The sequence below is a fragment of the Eubalaena glacialis genome, chromosome 2 (genome assembly GCF_028564815.1).
Source record: "Eubalaena glacialis isolate mEubGla1 chromosome 2, mEubGla1.1.hap2.+ XY, whole genome shotgun sequence".
In the NCBI taxonomy this organism is placed as follows: domain Eukaryota; kingdom Metazoa; phylum Chordata; class Mammalia; order Artiodactyla; family Balaenidae; genus Eubalaena; species Eubalaena glacialis.
The window spans coordinates 127,521,609-127,538,577 of NC_083717.1; the positions used below are offsets into that span (position 1 = coordinate 127,521,609).

Sequence of the window (16,969 nt, forward strand, 5' to 3'; positions counted from 1 at the left end):
CAGCCATATAAACGTAATATTCTTTATTTAACCCTTTATTACTTAGAGATAGTTAGATACGTATTATTTATATTTAGATATTGCTATTTCTGGTGAAAAATAAATTTTTGTTAAAGACGGAAATTCCAGCCTACTGCTGAAAACAGCTGATTCAAATCCTCCTTTCAGAACAAAATTGTGATTTTTGTGTTTGGGATTTCTCTAATGGTATCAGCAAATTTTGTCCAGATTGAAATAGAATATTTTAAGCGTTTCATCTTCCACATCTTAGTGATTCCCATTCTTTTTTTACTCTCATAATGTTTTCTTGTATTTAGGTAGGGTTTTTTTCCATTTACAAAAGCATTTGAAATGATTAGGAATTATAAAAGAATATTGATTCACATAAAAATGTTTATGGCATGCTATTATTAAAATGTTATAGAACAATATGTACAATATGATACTAATTTTGTTTTTAAAGTATATATGTTGTATATGCATATGTTCAAAGATTAGAAGAATATATGCCGAAATCCTAACAGTGGTTACTTCTTAGTGGTAGGGTTCTTCTGGGAGCATTCTGTTTTCTGGATTCTCTACAGTAAACATATTCCCAGAAGGAAAATATTTTTTAAAACATAACTAAGTGCCATATTTTTGCAGAGCCGTCAAGAATTCTATAGTTTAGTTAAAGACATTCTAGACATTCATTTAGAAAGATTTGAAAATAAATGACTATATGCAATTCAGTATAAAAGTGTATATGTAACTAAAAGGAAATATCATTGAGTAGTAGAATTAGAATAGTGTGAATGAGGAAAGTGGTGGTTTTGAGCTGAATCTTAAAAGGAAATGTAGTTTTTTATTGGAGAAGACAGTGAGTTTATACCCCCAAAGGACAGCATCCCAAAGGCATGTGTCTGGGAATGAGAGAGTATAGAATGTGGAGAATAGTAAAGAGACTAAACTTAATCAGTATGTGATTGTTCTTTTAAAACAGAAAGTCTCTATTTCATGTTAATGATTAGATACTTAAAAAAGAAAAGAGAAATCCTGAAGTTTGGGGAACTAATACATTTGTGTTTTTTAAAGAATTTCACTGTTTTAGTACCAGTTGCTCTCTACTTGAACATTATTTTTCATGGTTACAAATTATATAATCAATGTTTGTATAATTGTTTCAGTGTTAATTGTACTGAAACACTGTATTAGTTGAAAAATTTCTTTTCAGAAACTGCATAGTAAAACTTACGGTTAGTCAGTAGATATTTTAATGCCATGATACTAAATGTTAGCTCAAATAATCAGCGTTTAAATATAACTTTCTTATGTCATAGGGCTTTTGCCAAGATGGCTTCAGCTCCTACCAGCTATGGCAACACTACCACTAAACCAATGGGGTAAGTATTTTTAATAATTCTGATTGAATAAGTCTGGTACTCCAGACCATAATTGGACTTTTGTGCCTTAAAAACACAGTGTGACACTTTGGATGCAGAAAGTTTTCATTGTGATACAGAACAAATGTCAGCATGCCTTTAGCTTCCGTAGGTAGTTTAAATTCTGTATTTTACGTGGTATGGCTTTGTATGCTTCCTTGTTCTTAAAACATTATGTTTTTCATTTTCAGAAGATACATGAAGTTTAAAAACTTTTTATATCAATGTTGATAATATAGACTTGAAGCTAGACACTCAAGACCTAGCTTCAAGATGGAACTAGGCATACTGCTAAATGATAGAGAGGAAATCCTCAGGGCTGGGTATGACTTCTGACTCCAGAAAATCCTGTACAGTTTGTGTGGTTTTCAGAGGAGCTGAACAAAGTGATTCTAACTGCTCTTTTCCATACCATACTAGCTTCAAATTCCTAGCTTATTTTTTGGAGCTTAGAACAAAAGCATGAAACTGGGGGAAAACCGGTTTACCTACCCCGAGTTGCCAGTTTTAATGAAACAGTTTCCAAAAAGTAAAAGTACTTGGCCTAAGGCTGGGCCTTGTAAGCGCTTGGCAAAATGAATCCATCTGGCCTCACCTTCAGACAGTGCTGTGCAGGTGAGCCCACTAACTCCCTGAGGGTTACCTGGTACCTGGGAATTGCCTCAGAACTGTCCACTCCAACAGAGATTACTTTCTCTTGTTTTTGTTAAAGAAATGATTTCCATCCTGTCCATCTCTTCATTTCAGAGGGGAGTAGGACAAGATAGGAAAAATGAAAATATATTTGGAAAATTACTCTCATGCATTTAATGAAACAGACTTTCCAGTTCTTTGTCTTAAAATCTTACTGAATCTTAAAAGCCTATTAGATTTCTTATGGATTTTGTAGTTGAGGATTTTAATAAAATGTGTTATAAGAAAACCTTGGATGATTTGAAGGCTTTCCCTAGCCTTCTTTTTTTTTAAATTAATTTTTATTGGAATATAGTGCTTTACAATGTGTTAGTTTCTACTGTACAGCAAAGTGAATCAACTATACGTATACATATATCCTCTCTTTTTTGGATTTCCTTCCCATTTAGATCACCACAGAGCATTGAGTAGAGTTCCCTGTGCTAAACAGTAGGTTCTCGTTAGTTATCTCCCTAGCCTTCTAATATCAAAATGCAAAATTACCATTCTGTCCCACAAAGCATCCTTTGATTCCATGTGAGAGACTTTTTGAACGACAAATATAAAACCAATATGGCAAGTCATTTGTGTTATTTTTGTTGTTAAAAATTCAGACACTAAACAGTCTTCTGAGTTGAGGTAGAATTCATCAAGTATGTTGTGCTTCACATTTTTATATGATAGATTTTGTGTATGAGGGGAGAAAGTATACAATGCAGGATTAGGTCTAGCAGCTATGATATAGAGAACACAGTAACTTTTGACCTATTCATAATACTTATAGACATATATGTTTTGAATATGTCAGTGTGTTTTGAACTCCTAAAGTGAGTCATCTGAATTACTATCTTTTTTTTAATTGAAGTATCGTTGATTTACAATGCTGTGTTAATTTTTGCTGTACAGTAAAGTGATTCAGTTATACATACATATACATTTCTTAATATTTTAGATTACTATCTTTAATTTATTGTTTTAACATTAAGACAACCAGGAAAGCAAGGAATTCTCTTCAGTTAATAATTTGCTTAAATACTATAGCTAAGGCTTAGCAATTAAAATATTTATATTGAGGGCAGCTCTCAATTTTTGTATTTTATTAATATCAACTAGTCAGAAAGTTTTATTACTATTTCATTGTTAAATAAAATTGTGGCAGTGATGTCCATGGAAGCAGAAATTCTCAGGTCACTTCTGTTTAGTGAAAACAAAGGTGGTAGGCACAGAGAGCATCAGCATGTATTGTGTAATCAGACAAGTACTCTGTCTGTAATTGGAGAGTTAATTTGTACTTAGTGCAGTCCTCTTCTTTTGCACCTAGTCTCTTATCACGAGTCATGAATACAGGATCACAATTTGTGATGGAAGGAGTGAAGAACCTGGTATTGAAACAGCAAGTAAGTACAATTGTTAGAAAACACGCTGGTAACTTTTGAATATAAATGTTGGCAGGTTGATTGCTCAGATAGAGCAACTTCTACATATATTCAAGTACAAATATTAGGAATAAAATAAAATCAAGGGGTCCTTTACTGGTATATTTAAGGATGTGAGGGTGTTTTACAGGTATAGTTCACAACTCTGTAATTTTATGCTTTTTTTTTTTTTAATTTGCTAATTGGACTTTACTGACATTTTGATTTCCTTTAACTATTAGAAGGTTTGTGAAAGTATATTAATTGAAAAAAAATGAACTTAACCTTAGAATAATGAACTGTTACATAAATGCATATCATTTAAGTTTTAACGTATATTAGGAGAATATTAATAAGCTAATAGCCTTAATAGTCTAAAAGCCTGTGTAAATTAAAATAAAAATATTTTAAGTAGAATATATGTTTTGAAATAATGTAACTATAGCTTGATTTCATACTTCATTTTGGAATAACAGTCTTAGTTTTAAACATAAGACTTTTTTTAATGACTTTTGTATTTTTGTTGTTTTCCTGTTATTCTCATATATAGATATTTCTGCTTCAGAGTCATCATTAATTGATTTGGTTTGTTTTCAAACTGGACTTGTTTTTAACTTTTTGTTATGGAAATTTTCAAATACACGTTAGTATGTCAAACTCTCCTGAGCACTTCACCAAGCTTCAATACTCAACATCTTGCCATTCTTGTTTCATCTTCCCCACTTATATTGTTTTATTTGATTTATTTTTAACTGGGATATTTTAAGGCAAATCTGAGATATAATATTTCACACATAAATACTACAGTTTGTAGTGAGAAGGATTTTAAAGGCCAAATTAAGAAAAGAAATAGAGTTAATTATCAGTTATTCAGATCTGAATATTAAGTGTTTACTTACTTGTTTTCAGAATAAACTAGTTCTTTTGTTTCTCTGAACTTCTTCCACACTTTTTATCTTTCTTATGATGTTTACCTGTGGTATTTTGTATTAACATTATTTATATTTTACTTCTTTTTTTTCCCAGTTTTATTGAGATACAATTGATACATATTGTTTTACTTATTTTTTTTTTTAAAACATTTCTAGTTATTTGCTGGGACTCAATGCTAAATTATATGGTTCCTGAGCTTTTTTTTTTTTTTTTTTAATTAATTAATTTATTTATTTTTGGCTGTGTTGGGTCTTCGTTTCTGTGTGAGGGCTTTCTCTAGTTGTGGCAAGCGGGGGCCACTCTTCATCGTGGTGCGCGGGCCTCTCACTATCGTGGCCTCTCTTGTTGCGGAGCACAGGCTCCAGACGCGCAGGCTCAGTAGTTGTGGCTCACAGGCCTAGTTGCTCCGCGGCATGTGGGATCTTCCCAGACCAGGGCTTGAACCCATGTGCCCTGCATTAGCAGGCAGATTCTCAACCACTGCGCCACCAGGGAAGCCCCTGTTTTACTTATTGATGGCAAAGAGTTTTTTTCCCCATCTTTGAATTTTCCATAGCAGTTTGCAGAAAGTAGGTATTCAATTTTTGTTTGAATAAGTGAATAAGATTTTATTGTAAAAAAAAATGTAGTGTTAATAAAGAACAGTGAAAAATCCTAATTTGCTGTCTTTAACTAAAACGCTGATTACTTCCTAACTTTCCTTCAGAGACATTCCAGATTGCTTTATTTCCTAAGTACTTGGGAAGACTTTTTAGCTTCATTATCACTCTTAGGAATTATTTTCAGTCCTTCCCATTCTGTCTCTCTTCTCGTAAGGGGCTACTACTAAATACTTACTCCACTTTTTTACTGGTTCACAGTACTTCCCTGAGTCAGTTTATCTTTACTCTCTTAGACTACTGAAGGTGAAGAGACATAAAAATAGGAGGTTGGGCACATTAGTGACCAACATACTGTACTTACAGTTTAACCTAGCACCTGTTAAAGAAAAAATTACTCATGGCACTCATTAAAGTACAGTAAGGCAGACTTTATTCAGGGGGACCATTGAGAAAGATGTTGGGACCACCACAATGGAGTTTTGAAGTCTGGGAGAGAGATTGGGCTTAAGTACAAATACAACAAGGAAAAGTGGGAATTTATAGCCAAGGAGCAGGGTGTAGGGTATCAGTGGTTGGAAAATTACTAACAGGAAATATCAGGGATAAAGGGGGATCCTGGCTAAACCAACCTAACAGGATTCTTGCTGAAAGCAGGCTAATGTGATTGGACATCACCTGGGAGGTGGTAGAAGGTGAGGAACCCGATGAGATACCGAGGGTGGTTAGATACCGAGGATGGAGGTGCTGGCTATAAACTGACTTTAGCAGGATTCTTTCTAAAATTGGACAATGCAGAGATGGACACAGAAGTCCACAGGTCGAGGCCCAGTTGAAAAAGTTCAGAGAGCCTGAGTAGAATCTCGTCTAGGAGAGAATCTTTGTCATAGCACTCTATTTATTATCAACTATGGACAAGATGATTTCATATGTGAGACAAAGGGGGAACCACCAGTTTCTAAGACTACGTCTGCCTTTTGCTAGATAGACTGGCTATTGTATAACTACGTATAGTTAAATTTAGTTTTAAGGAAAATTACATATTTTACTTAACATGTCACTGTTAGAAGGAAATCCCAGTAGTAAGAGTCCCTAAACAAAGGAATCCTTATCACAAATAACTGATAGCATTGAGAAATTACAGGCTTTAATCTTTTTTTAAAATATTTATTTATTTTTGGCTGCATTGGGTCTTTCTTGCTGCACGCGGACTTTCTCTAGTTGCAGTGAGCGGGGGCTACTCTTCCTTGCAGTGTGCAGGCTTCTCATTGTGGTGGCTTCTCTTGTTGCGGAGCACAGGCTCTAGGCGCACGGGCTTCAGTAGTTGTGGCACGTGGGCTCAGTAGTTGTGGCACATGGGCCCTAGAGCACAGGCCCAGTAGTTGTGGTGCATGGGCTTAGTTGCTCCACGGCATGTGGGATCTTCCCGGACCAGGGATCATGTCCCCTGCATTAGCAGGTGGATTCTTAACCACTGCGCCAACCCGAGTCCCCTGCATTAGCAGGTGGATTCTTTTTTTTTTTTTTTTTTTTTTTCCACACACACTGTATTTTATTTTTACAAGAGATAAATAGACTGACACCAAGCCTTGTACATGGATGACCACAACAAAAGCAACAATGATTGCAATTACCAAACATGAAACACACTCATACTATGTCATAATATTGACATTCAGTCCAGTAATCCTCCACTGTAACAGCTCCTTTACTTTGCAGTGAAAATTGATTTGTATATTCTTTGCCTCTGAGTTCTTGTGGGATTTTTTCTTTTTTTAAATTCAACCAGAAAGTCACAAAAATTATACTCATCCTCATCAGTTCACTCAGTCCCATGTAATTAATTTTTTTTTTCATCTTGATCTTTTGTTAGCACTTTTATGAGCTCATCAGTTTTTCATTAGAGTTCTGAAAATGCTTATTCATTCAGTTCAGCAGTACAGTCAGGTACCAGAAACCTGTACTTGTCAGAGTCTTTTCCATGAATTTAGCAGGTGGATTCTTAACCACTGCGCCACCAGGGAAGTCCTTTTAATCTTTTAAATGATCACATTTACTTTTTGAACTTATTACCTTAGAGTCACATGATATACATCCCCAAATGATGCCTGTAAGAAGGGTCTAAAGTGATCGACTTAAATATTTTATTGTGCTAACACAACAGTGTGTTTTATTTAAAGTTAAGTTTATAAAATATAAAAACAGATTATCCTCTGTGACCTCAAATCCTTTTGCTTTTCTTAACATTGCAAATAACATACTGCTTTGATATAGGCAGTTTCTCACTTACAGAAGTAAAATTTGAAATGACTGGTGGTTACCTCTTTCTACATCACATTTCTATCACCACTGCTAAGAGAGCCAGGCCGGTTTTTTAAATAGATGTTAATAAGACTTTTTAGGAAATATTTATTGATTTGGGGGACACTGGTTATTGATTGGGGGATAGTGATTCATTATATATTGTGAAGTAAAAATAAAAGTCATTATAAAACAGTAAATTCAATATGATCTTTTTGTTTTTGTTTAAAAAAAGAAAAAAATAGAAGATACGCAAGGATATATAACTAGATTTTAAATGTTAGTTTTTCTAGGGGAGAGTATTCACATCTGATTACTTCCATATGATAAATTACTAGACTTGAATTATGGAATCAAAAGAGTGAACATTTCTAATTGTTCTTAGTAAATGTTACCAAATTGCTGTCCAGAAAAGTTGTACCAATTTGCAGTGATTTACAGCACCTGTTTCTCTATATCCCTCCCAGACTTTGACCTGTGTGTATGTGTATATGTGTAATCTTTGTAAATTTAATACTTTTAAAAAGTCTCTTGTTCTAGAAATATTTAAACTCGTAGAAAGCCATTTTTAAAGTTACACTGTCCTAACGTTCTAAAATTTAGAAGAACTGCTACAGGTAGATACAGGGCAGGTTGGGAACTGAGAAAAATGTCAGAGAAGAGACTGGAAGAGATGAATTCTTTGTTTCACACTTGTAAAATTCTGTTTAATTTATGCCTCTTAAGTCTCTAAGTATTTGTTCCAATTTTTTATCTGAATAAACATTTTAAGCTATAAAAAAATTAGATAGAATAGGATGTCTTGTCATGTCCAGTTTTCTAGGTCACTTATAAGAGCCTTTTATACTTTTTTGTTTCTTGGGCAGCATAAGTTTTATGTATCACAAGTATTAGCTATCACATAAAACCATTTGAATGATATTCGCAGATTTGAAATATATTTATGTGAGGATAATTGTACAAGAACATGATGATGAATAATGTAGTGCTAAGTTGCATAATTAAAAAGTCTTCTATTTCACTTTCTTTGGCTTGTTTGCTTAAATAATCCCTCTTTTAAAAATGAATTAACAACAAATAAATTGCAAGCAGTGGAATTCAGTAGATTAAAAAAGACTTAAAAGATATATCACCTAATTGCAATGTATAGCCCTTATTAACATTATAATTTGAACAATGAAACTGTAAGAAATAAATTTATGGAGCAGGAAAATTTTGATACTGACTAGATATTGAGCTGTATTAAGAAATATTTGCTGATTATTTTAGGTGCGATAGTGTTATAGGGTTTTTTTTTCTTTTAGGAATTCTTATATTGTGGCGATATATATACTGAAATATTTATTGATAAAATGATTTGATATTGGGGACTTGTTTTAAAACAGCCTAGGGAGTGGGGAGTGAGAGTATAGATAAAATAAGAATTTGCCATGAGCTGATAATTGTTGAACCTGAATGATGGAAATTGGATGTGTTTTATTGGGTCTAGGTAATCCTGTTTCTTGATTTTATTGCCATTAATATGCTATGGTTTTGGAAAAAATACCACTTTATATATTTTATTCTTTCCTCATCTGTAAGATGTGGATGTTGGATTCACTCTGTAGATCCCTTCTGATTTATAATTTTAAAATTTTGGAAATAGATGATCCATCTTACTCCCCTTCCTCCTATCTACTTCACTGACAACTTTCCAATATCCGCATACTGCATCTTATTCTTTACTTGGCTAATACAGTCTTCCAGATAAGTATTCTCTTCAAGAAGGTACACATACTGCTTTTCATTCTTCAGGACTTTGATAATCAAGACAGCAGCAACTCTTGTCCCAACTTCACTGCCTAGTTCATCGTCAGAGTATCATCCCAAATCCAAGGCTACCGGTTGCGGGGGGGGGTGGCGGGGGGGGGGAGTTGGAAATAGTCACCATAGACCAGATGGCAATACAGGGCAACAAGTGGCTAATCCTAGGAGAATTAGAGGGGAAAAATGTTTTTAACTGTTTTGGATATAGGGCTGTATTACGTTTTTTAGATTGTCTGTTTTTTAATTTCTTTGCATATTTTATTTTTATTTTGTTTTTAAGCAATTATGCCATCAGAGACAAAATTAACATTGTTTTTATTTAAACTTTTCCAGTGACTAAAATCATAAAACGTGACTATGGTCATAAAACTATTAAGGATTTTTAGAAATTAATTTCTCACTGTATTTTTTTTTCTCCCAGTAATGTTTCTAGTTCATATATTTGAAATTTGAACATCTTGGAAATAGTGATCCTTAATTTAGGCTATTCACATGTATGGGACTCTGTCTCTCAAATCTAAATATATAGAGAGGCTTTCTACTAATAAAAATTTAGTTAGTAACCTAGACAATAACATTTTTCATTTTATTTCTGAAACAGTTTCTAAAAACAATGAAAAATATGCTTGGGAATTTTTAAAATAATGGGCTTTCATTTGATTAAATTTCATTTGTACCTCTGTTATTGAGGTACACAATTTTTTTGTGTCTTTAAAGATGAGTGAACAGACCATTTGTTGAGTGAAGAAAATTGTATGGTTTTGTTCTGCTGTTTTCTCTCTGTTAGCTGCCACAGTTCAGTTTTTTCAATTAGTAGAACTTAGTTATCTTGTATATAAATTATTATCAATATAAAATTCATTTTTAAATGATTAAGTCTTCATGTAGGCCAGATAGAGCATTAGTTGATGACAGAGCTCTCAGAAGTTGTTTCCTGAAGTACTCTTTCTTAGGCCTTTAAAGACATTGTGTATTTCCTTTATCATTTTCTACACTGCAGGTTTTCCTTAATGTGTGACAGTGTGTGAATTATTGTGTGGTGTGGCAGTAGTAGATGACTCTTTTGGTGTTATCTGGTTGTAAAGACCAAACAAAAACATAAAGAATTGTCTCTGGGCTCTTAAACTTTTGAACTGTACTGCTAGAAAGAAATTTTTCTTGTGTTATTTAATGACCTATTCACTGGCAGGCTTATCTTCAGATACAGCAGAGATATGAAATGCAAAGTAAAATTTAACTGTACCTTTTAGAAAAATTTTATTTTTATACTAAATGAAATATTCAAATTTCCAGTTATTTTCACAAATACAATAAAAGTAATATGACTCATATGGCTTTATCAGTTATATAAAATCTTTTCTGAACTTTTCTCCATTGCACATGTCTAATACCATAGTACAATTCAGAGAGCTAAACTGAGAATTAAAAGTAAATAGAGAAATGGATATAAAATTAATTTTAGTAAAATGTTATAATTTATAATGTTGCCTTGCTCCAGAATTCTTTTTATTGTTCCTGTTATGTTGCAAAGTACTTCATCTTTTGTTGGTGTTACTTAGAACAAATTTGTAACTGTAGTTTTTTCTTTTGAATAAAGCATTTTTATAGATTTAAATCTGTACCCAGTTATTCTTTAGAGAAAGTTATGGTTTAGACTTACATTCTTAAGTGAACAAACTCAAGTTTATTTGAAACAAAACTTAAAAGGTAAAATTTTGAGCTCTCTTTTTCAAATTCTAAATAGAATTCAGGAAGTACATTCAGTCATCTTGAACATTTGGTGCTTGTGTTTATATTAAGAAGTTCCTGGCCAACAAAAATATCAGAGAATAATGAAATAGCTTTAATTTTATTTGCCTAAGATTATCTTGAAAGATTTTTACTTGCCGATCTAGAGAAAGAAAAAGGAAAAAGAAATGCTTATTTTCTGTCTGGGCAAAGCAGCATTTTCCTTAGTGATGGTCCATTTTAGTAACAATAAAATGTTTTATGACCTAAAGAAAGTAAAACTTGTAAAATAGTAATGTGTTATCTACAGTTATTTGAATAATGAGATTTAATGTTGCCTCTGTTGTATGAAATTTCTAAGATACAAAACTATTCTTTCCAGAATATTCTGTACAGTTCACAAAGGAAATATCAGTTCAAAGTGGGCAGAATACCATCCCAGTAGGAAGGTACTTTGAATAGGCATAATAGTCACTTAGTAAATTTTCTGTACCCAATGTGTTGTTACGTTCAAAATAATGGTTAAAATGGTCAGATTGAAACATAGCAATAGTATTTCATATCCCCATGCATGTAAGCATGTCAAGGGGCAATCTTCTGTCAACACCAGTGTTATACATTTTATGTTCAAAGTGGAATGTGTTTTGTAAGAAGATAATGTAGTATGTCATTGAAAATTTGGAATTTATCCCAGGCAAAATTAAAGCGGTCAATAAAGTTGTGTGTGCATCCATTTCCCCATTTTTTCAAAGAACACAAGTATGTTTGGCTAGAAGAATATACATTAGAAATGAAAAAACTCTGTTAGGTCATTTAATCTCATATATTTCTGCAAACTTAAAGTACTATTTTTTAAATAAACAAATCTGCAGAAAGGAAATGAAAAAAAGGGGGTGGGGATTCTTACTCAATTAAAACAAAAGCCTACAATTACTGGTGTTAAAAAGCAGACATCCAACAAAGTAAAAAGCCCAAATATGTATTTGTACTAAAACCTGGATACACCTACACATTTTTAAAAATTACGTTTTTTCTATGGAACCTTGAGTAATGCCAAGGGTATTTACAACTATGACACCATTCACAGAATACTTAATCTTAGAATGTGTTTAATTGAAAGGTAAGCATACTGAACTATAGAATGATTAGGTGGTTTTGCTACTAGAGAAGAATTTTGGTTTGTTATTTCTTCTAATATTTAACAAAATACTCACTGATCTCTTCCACAGAATCTACCTGTTACTCGTATTTTAGACAATCTCATGGAGATGAAGTCAAACCCTGTGAGTAGCATATAACACTGTACTTGTAAGTTCTTGAACATACCAGACTATATACAAAAAGTGATACACTCAGAGTTTGTTGTGGGCTTAATCACAGCAGACTACATGATGGAAAGGAAAGAGTCCATGTTCTTAAACAGCCTTTTTTAGCCATTATCACAGATAATGGGAATTGGTTTCTCGGCTGCTACATCACTCTGGCCAGCTTTCATCCAAAGTAAATGTAGATTATATCCTATATATGTCCTAAGGAGCAAGTTTCTATAAATAAAAAAGAACTAGTGAGCATCAGTTGGTGTACTATAAAGAGTACCAGATCAGTTTAAATTTTATGAAATTAAATTAGGAGAGGAGTGCATGTATTCAGATGGCACTAAGTTCTTTGGGCTGAAAAGTAAATTGAGAGAGATAAATTGTTTGATGAAGAGATAAATGGGTAAATAAATATGAGCATTTACTTAAAGAATGGGTTTTCAAGCTATCTGTTTATAATTCAAGAAAGGAATGTAAAAATCAACACAATCTGTTTCATAAAAGAGCCCATCCTGTTACTGTGGCAACTAGAAAGAGAGTGGTTATCTGCAATAGAGAAAAGCCGCATGATCAAAACCCTCATTTGGGTTGATCTGGATCACTATAGACTTGGCATCAAGACTTAGGATACCAGGCTGAGAGAGAGAGTGAGAACAGAATCTTCAGTTAAATATGTCATTATTTTGTAATTGTTAAAACATTATTATAACATTAAAGGAAATTAGCAAAAACAAATTTTAAAATCTGTCCATGTGAAAACAAAGATATAGTGTTATAAAAAAGCCCAAAAAGGGGCAATTACAGTTATGAAAGGAATGAGAGAATTGTCTATAATGATAAGCTAAAAAGGATTGGATTCTTCTATCTGGGAATCAATATAGAGAAAGTGGTATACAATGTAGTAAAAATAGATTTATTACTACATCCTAGAATATATGAAGAAGGAATGCTTTTTTTTTTTAAATTTTTTCCCTGGTCATTTTAATTTTATGGGATTTTTTTAAAATTTATTTTTGGGTGTGTTGGGTCTTCGTTTCTGTGCAAGGGCTTTCTCTAGTTGCGGCAAGCGGGGGCCACTCTTCATCGCGGTGCGCGGGCCTCTCACTGTCGCGGCCTCTCTTGTTGCGGAGCACAGGCTCCAGATGTGCAGGCTCAGTAGTTGTGGCTCACGGGCCCAGTTGCTCCGTGGCATGTGGGATCTTCCCAGACCAGGGCTCGAACCCGTGTCCCCTGCATTGGCAGGCAGATTCTCAACCACTGCTCCACCAGGGAAGCCCAGGAATGATTCTTGAAAAGCCTGAGAGAAGTATGATTTATGATTAATTGTCTTATAGACTACTACTTCATAATAGGCAGTAAATTTCTGGAAGATATTATCCCAAACAATAATAAAGATTAAAAATATAAACAAATGCAAAATTTTAGACACCATATCCACAAGGGGTTAGGCAAGTTCAGGATATTTTGTTGCTGTCCCTAATCTAGAAGTCGAGATGATGGATAAGGACAATAATAATGATAATAGCTAACATTTATTGTGCATTTCTTTAGCCAGGAACCAGTCAAAACATTTTTCATATAGCTCATTTAATCCTCATTCGAACCTTCTAAGAAAAATACTATTTTTTTTAATTATTCTCATTTTATAGATGAAGAAACTGTGGCACAATTAACTTGCCCAAGGACACACAGCTAATAAATGGCAGAGCTGGACAGGCCACATTTTTCACCACTGTGCTATATTGATTAGGGCAAGAGCCATGCCCTTCATAGAATCATAGAACTTTAGAGTTTAATGAAACTGTAGAATCTTAACTGTGAAGGAGAGGAAACGAAGAGATATTAAGTGACTTTTTCCAAGGCACACTATTTTTAATAACAGAATTGGAACCAAAAACCCACTACTTCTGAATTCCTACCTACATATACCTACCAACATATACACACCTTCCACATTTCTGTCATAGACATACAGATGGCTAAATTATGGGTCTTATTCAGATGTTTCTCCAAGTTCTGTAAGTTCATTTATCAGTTCTATTGACTTTGACTTTATAACTGAAGGCACATTACTACAGACAGATATTTTTTAATTAATTAGAAAAAGTAAAATTTTTCAGCTTTGAAAGCATTTTTTCATCCATCTGCTAGATGAGACAGATGCCTGCTCCCTCTCTTATCCCTGTCTTGTTCCCATATTGACAAATTGATTTGGAGGCTTTGAAGAGATTAACAAAGTGTACTAAGTTAGACCTGACTAATCATCTTGAGTATATCGTATCTCAAAGGCTTTAAAATGCTATAACCTAATTCTAGATGAATTCTTATCACTAACGTTTATTAAGTGTTCTTTGATTTGTCTTGATTGGATATAGTGAAAGAAAGGGATTAGGCAAGATATCAGGTAAGTTTCATCTTCCCTTGTACATCTGGCTAGTAGTGGTTTCCTGGAGCAAAGTGTTGAAGGATTATGGCACTGCCTTTGGGTTCAGGGAGAGTTCTGTGATTGATTAGCATCGTCCACCATTGAATGCAGGACTAGGTAGTGGCAACAATGCATGGTTTGTCATTGATCACGTTTGGGTAGGTTCATCCAGAAAAGAACCAGAAAACATTTCAGAAAAGAATGAGTTCCTTTGGCTGATTGTACCATGGAGGGCAAAGGAGGCAGAGATTAGGAAGTGACTACATTATAAACAGTAAAGCAGTACTTTCCAGCTCCTTTAATATCAAGAAGCTAGTTTCCAATGTAGTATGGCGGTCAGCAACCCCTTATCCACAACTTCTGAAGTCCAAAGAGTTCTGAAAACTAAGAGATTTTATATAACTCATTTGGTGGCAAAACCTAACCTTAACTCAAGTTGAGGTTCTTCGTACTTTTGATTTATCCTACTTTTTGTTAATATTCATCTGTTTAGCTCCAGAAATATTAACGTGTTAGATGATGGGGTGCTGCCCGCTAGGAATATTATATGTAGTTTATGCATGATATTATCTATCTGCAATTTTTTAAATTCAGAATTCCAAAATACATCTAACTGCAGAGGTTTCAATTATGAGAGACTGTGAACCTGTATTAGGTATTCTGGACATTCAGTAAAATCATAGACATATAATAATAATATAATAAATTCTAAAAGCAAAAATATTTAAGTACATTAGGTAATAAAACAGGTATATTTATTTTTCTTAGTTACTCTTTTTTGAAGTATAGTTGATTTTACAGTGTTGTGTTAGTTTCAGGTATACAGCAAAGTGATTTCAGTTATATATATATATTCTTTTTCAGATTCTTTTCCCTTATAGATTATTACAGAATATTGAATATAGTTCCCTGTGCTATACAGTAGGTCCTTGTTGGTTATCTATTTTTTATATAGTAGTATTCTTATGTTAATCCTAAACTCCTAATTTATCCCTCCGCCCCTTCCCCGCCTTGGTAACCATAAATTTGTTGTCTATGTCAAAACAGGTATATTTTTGAGAAGCAATATGCATAGTGGTTAAGAGCTGGGGCATTGAAACTAGACTACCTGGGTTCAAATCCTGGAGTTCCCACACTTACTTGTCATGTGACTTTAGGAAAGTTAAAATAACTTCTCTGTACCCCAACTTGCCCATCTGAAAAATAGGGATAATAATAACTACCTCATAGGTGATAGACGGGATTATGTAATTTTACTTAGAACAATGTTTAACACATAGTAAGTGCTCGGTAAATGTTGATGGTGGTTACCCACTCTACCAAATTAATAGATTCATTAGTAGATTCATCAAGTATTCTTAAAATAAGCCAAACTTGAACTTTCTAAAGAAAAATTCCATAGTCATGGTAAAGTTCTTTTTTTTTTTAATAGGAAACTGATGACTATAGATATTTTGATCCCAAAATGCTGCGGGGCAATGACAGGTAAGCAGCTCTTGTCTTGTGTAATTTGTTGTAGGTTTCCCCACCCTCACCAAGAACGGAAATAACTTTACTGATTTTTTGTTATAAATCAGTAACTGCTTATTATTAAAAATTCAAACTATATAGAAAACTGGTAAGTAAACAGTATGTATAATCTCTTTACCCAGAGGTAATCACTGGTAATTATACTTAACACTTTGATGCTTTTCCTTCCAAGTGTATACATGCAAAAAAATACATTTAGATGTTTGTTGTTTTTAATGAAATGATGAGGGTATTACAAACTGTGTGTGGGTGAAGAGAATTTGGATAATCTGTGTGTTTTTAAATGAATATTCTTATTGGACCAAATGAAAAGATGGGAGCTTTATGTTGGATACCAGTTGTTGGCTTTTTATTTAACTGGTCCATAAAATCTAAGCCCCTGGGAATCATTGCTGTGAATACCTTTTTATAGCAATGAAACATTCTGCAAATAATTTATATACTTTATGACAAACATGGTATGGTAAGGTATTTGTTAACTTTATTCTGGATATTATTTTTTAAGATTTAATCCATGGTGGTATGAAAAATAGCCTACAAGATACAGAAAAAGAATAGGCAGAATTAGGAGGGAAAAACCTTCCTGGAGGGATGGTCTTTAGCACCAAAACTTGGGTGAAGCTTCTTTATTGCCTATACCCTATGTTTGGGATCTTTAGAACTTTGTCTTTGCTCTATCCCAAGCTTTCACATCTTTGTAGGTAGTCAGAACAGATAATCTAGTCACTAGAAAGTTGATTATTAGATTGTTTTGGTAACCTAAAAGATTATTCTTTTTTCTGAACTTATCAGAAACACTACCAAAGTTACAAAAGAAGCTGCT

General features: G+C 33.4%; 1 protein-coding gene across 2 annotated transcripts in view; it reads left to right on the forward strand.

Moving 5' to 3' along the window:
* Positions 1-16,969, forward strand: part of SCFD1 (sec1 family domain containing 1) — a 137,516-nt gene that overhangs the window by 104,729 nt on the left and 15,818 nt on the right. For both annotated transcript variants that reach the window (XM_061182420.1, XM_061182421.1), the window contains exons 18-21: positions 1,320-1,382; positions 3,415-3,490; positions 12,105-12,158; positions 16,049-16,101. In XM_061182420.1, the coding sequence (XP_061038403.1) occupies positions 1,320-1,382; positions 3,415-3,490; positions 12,105-12,158; positions 16,049-16,101 (246 nt within the window). The remainder of the gene's footprint in view (positions 1-1,319; positions 1,383-3,414; positions 3,491-12,104; positions 12,159-16,048; positions 16,102-16,969) is intronic.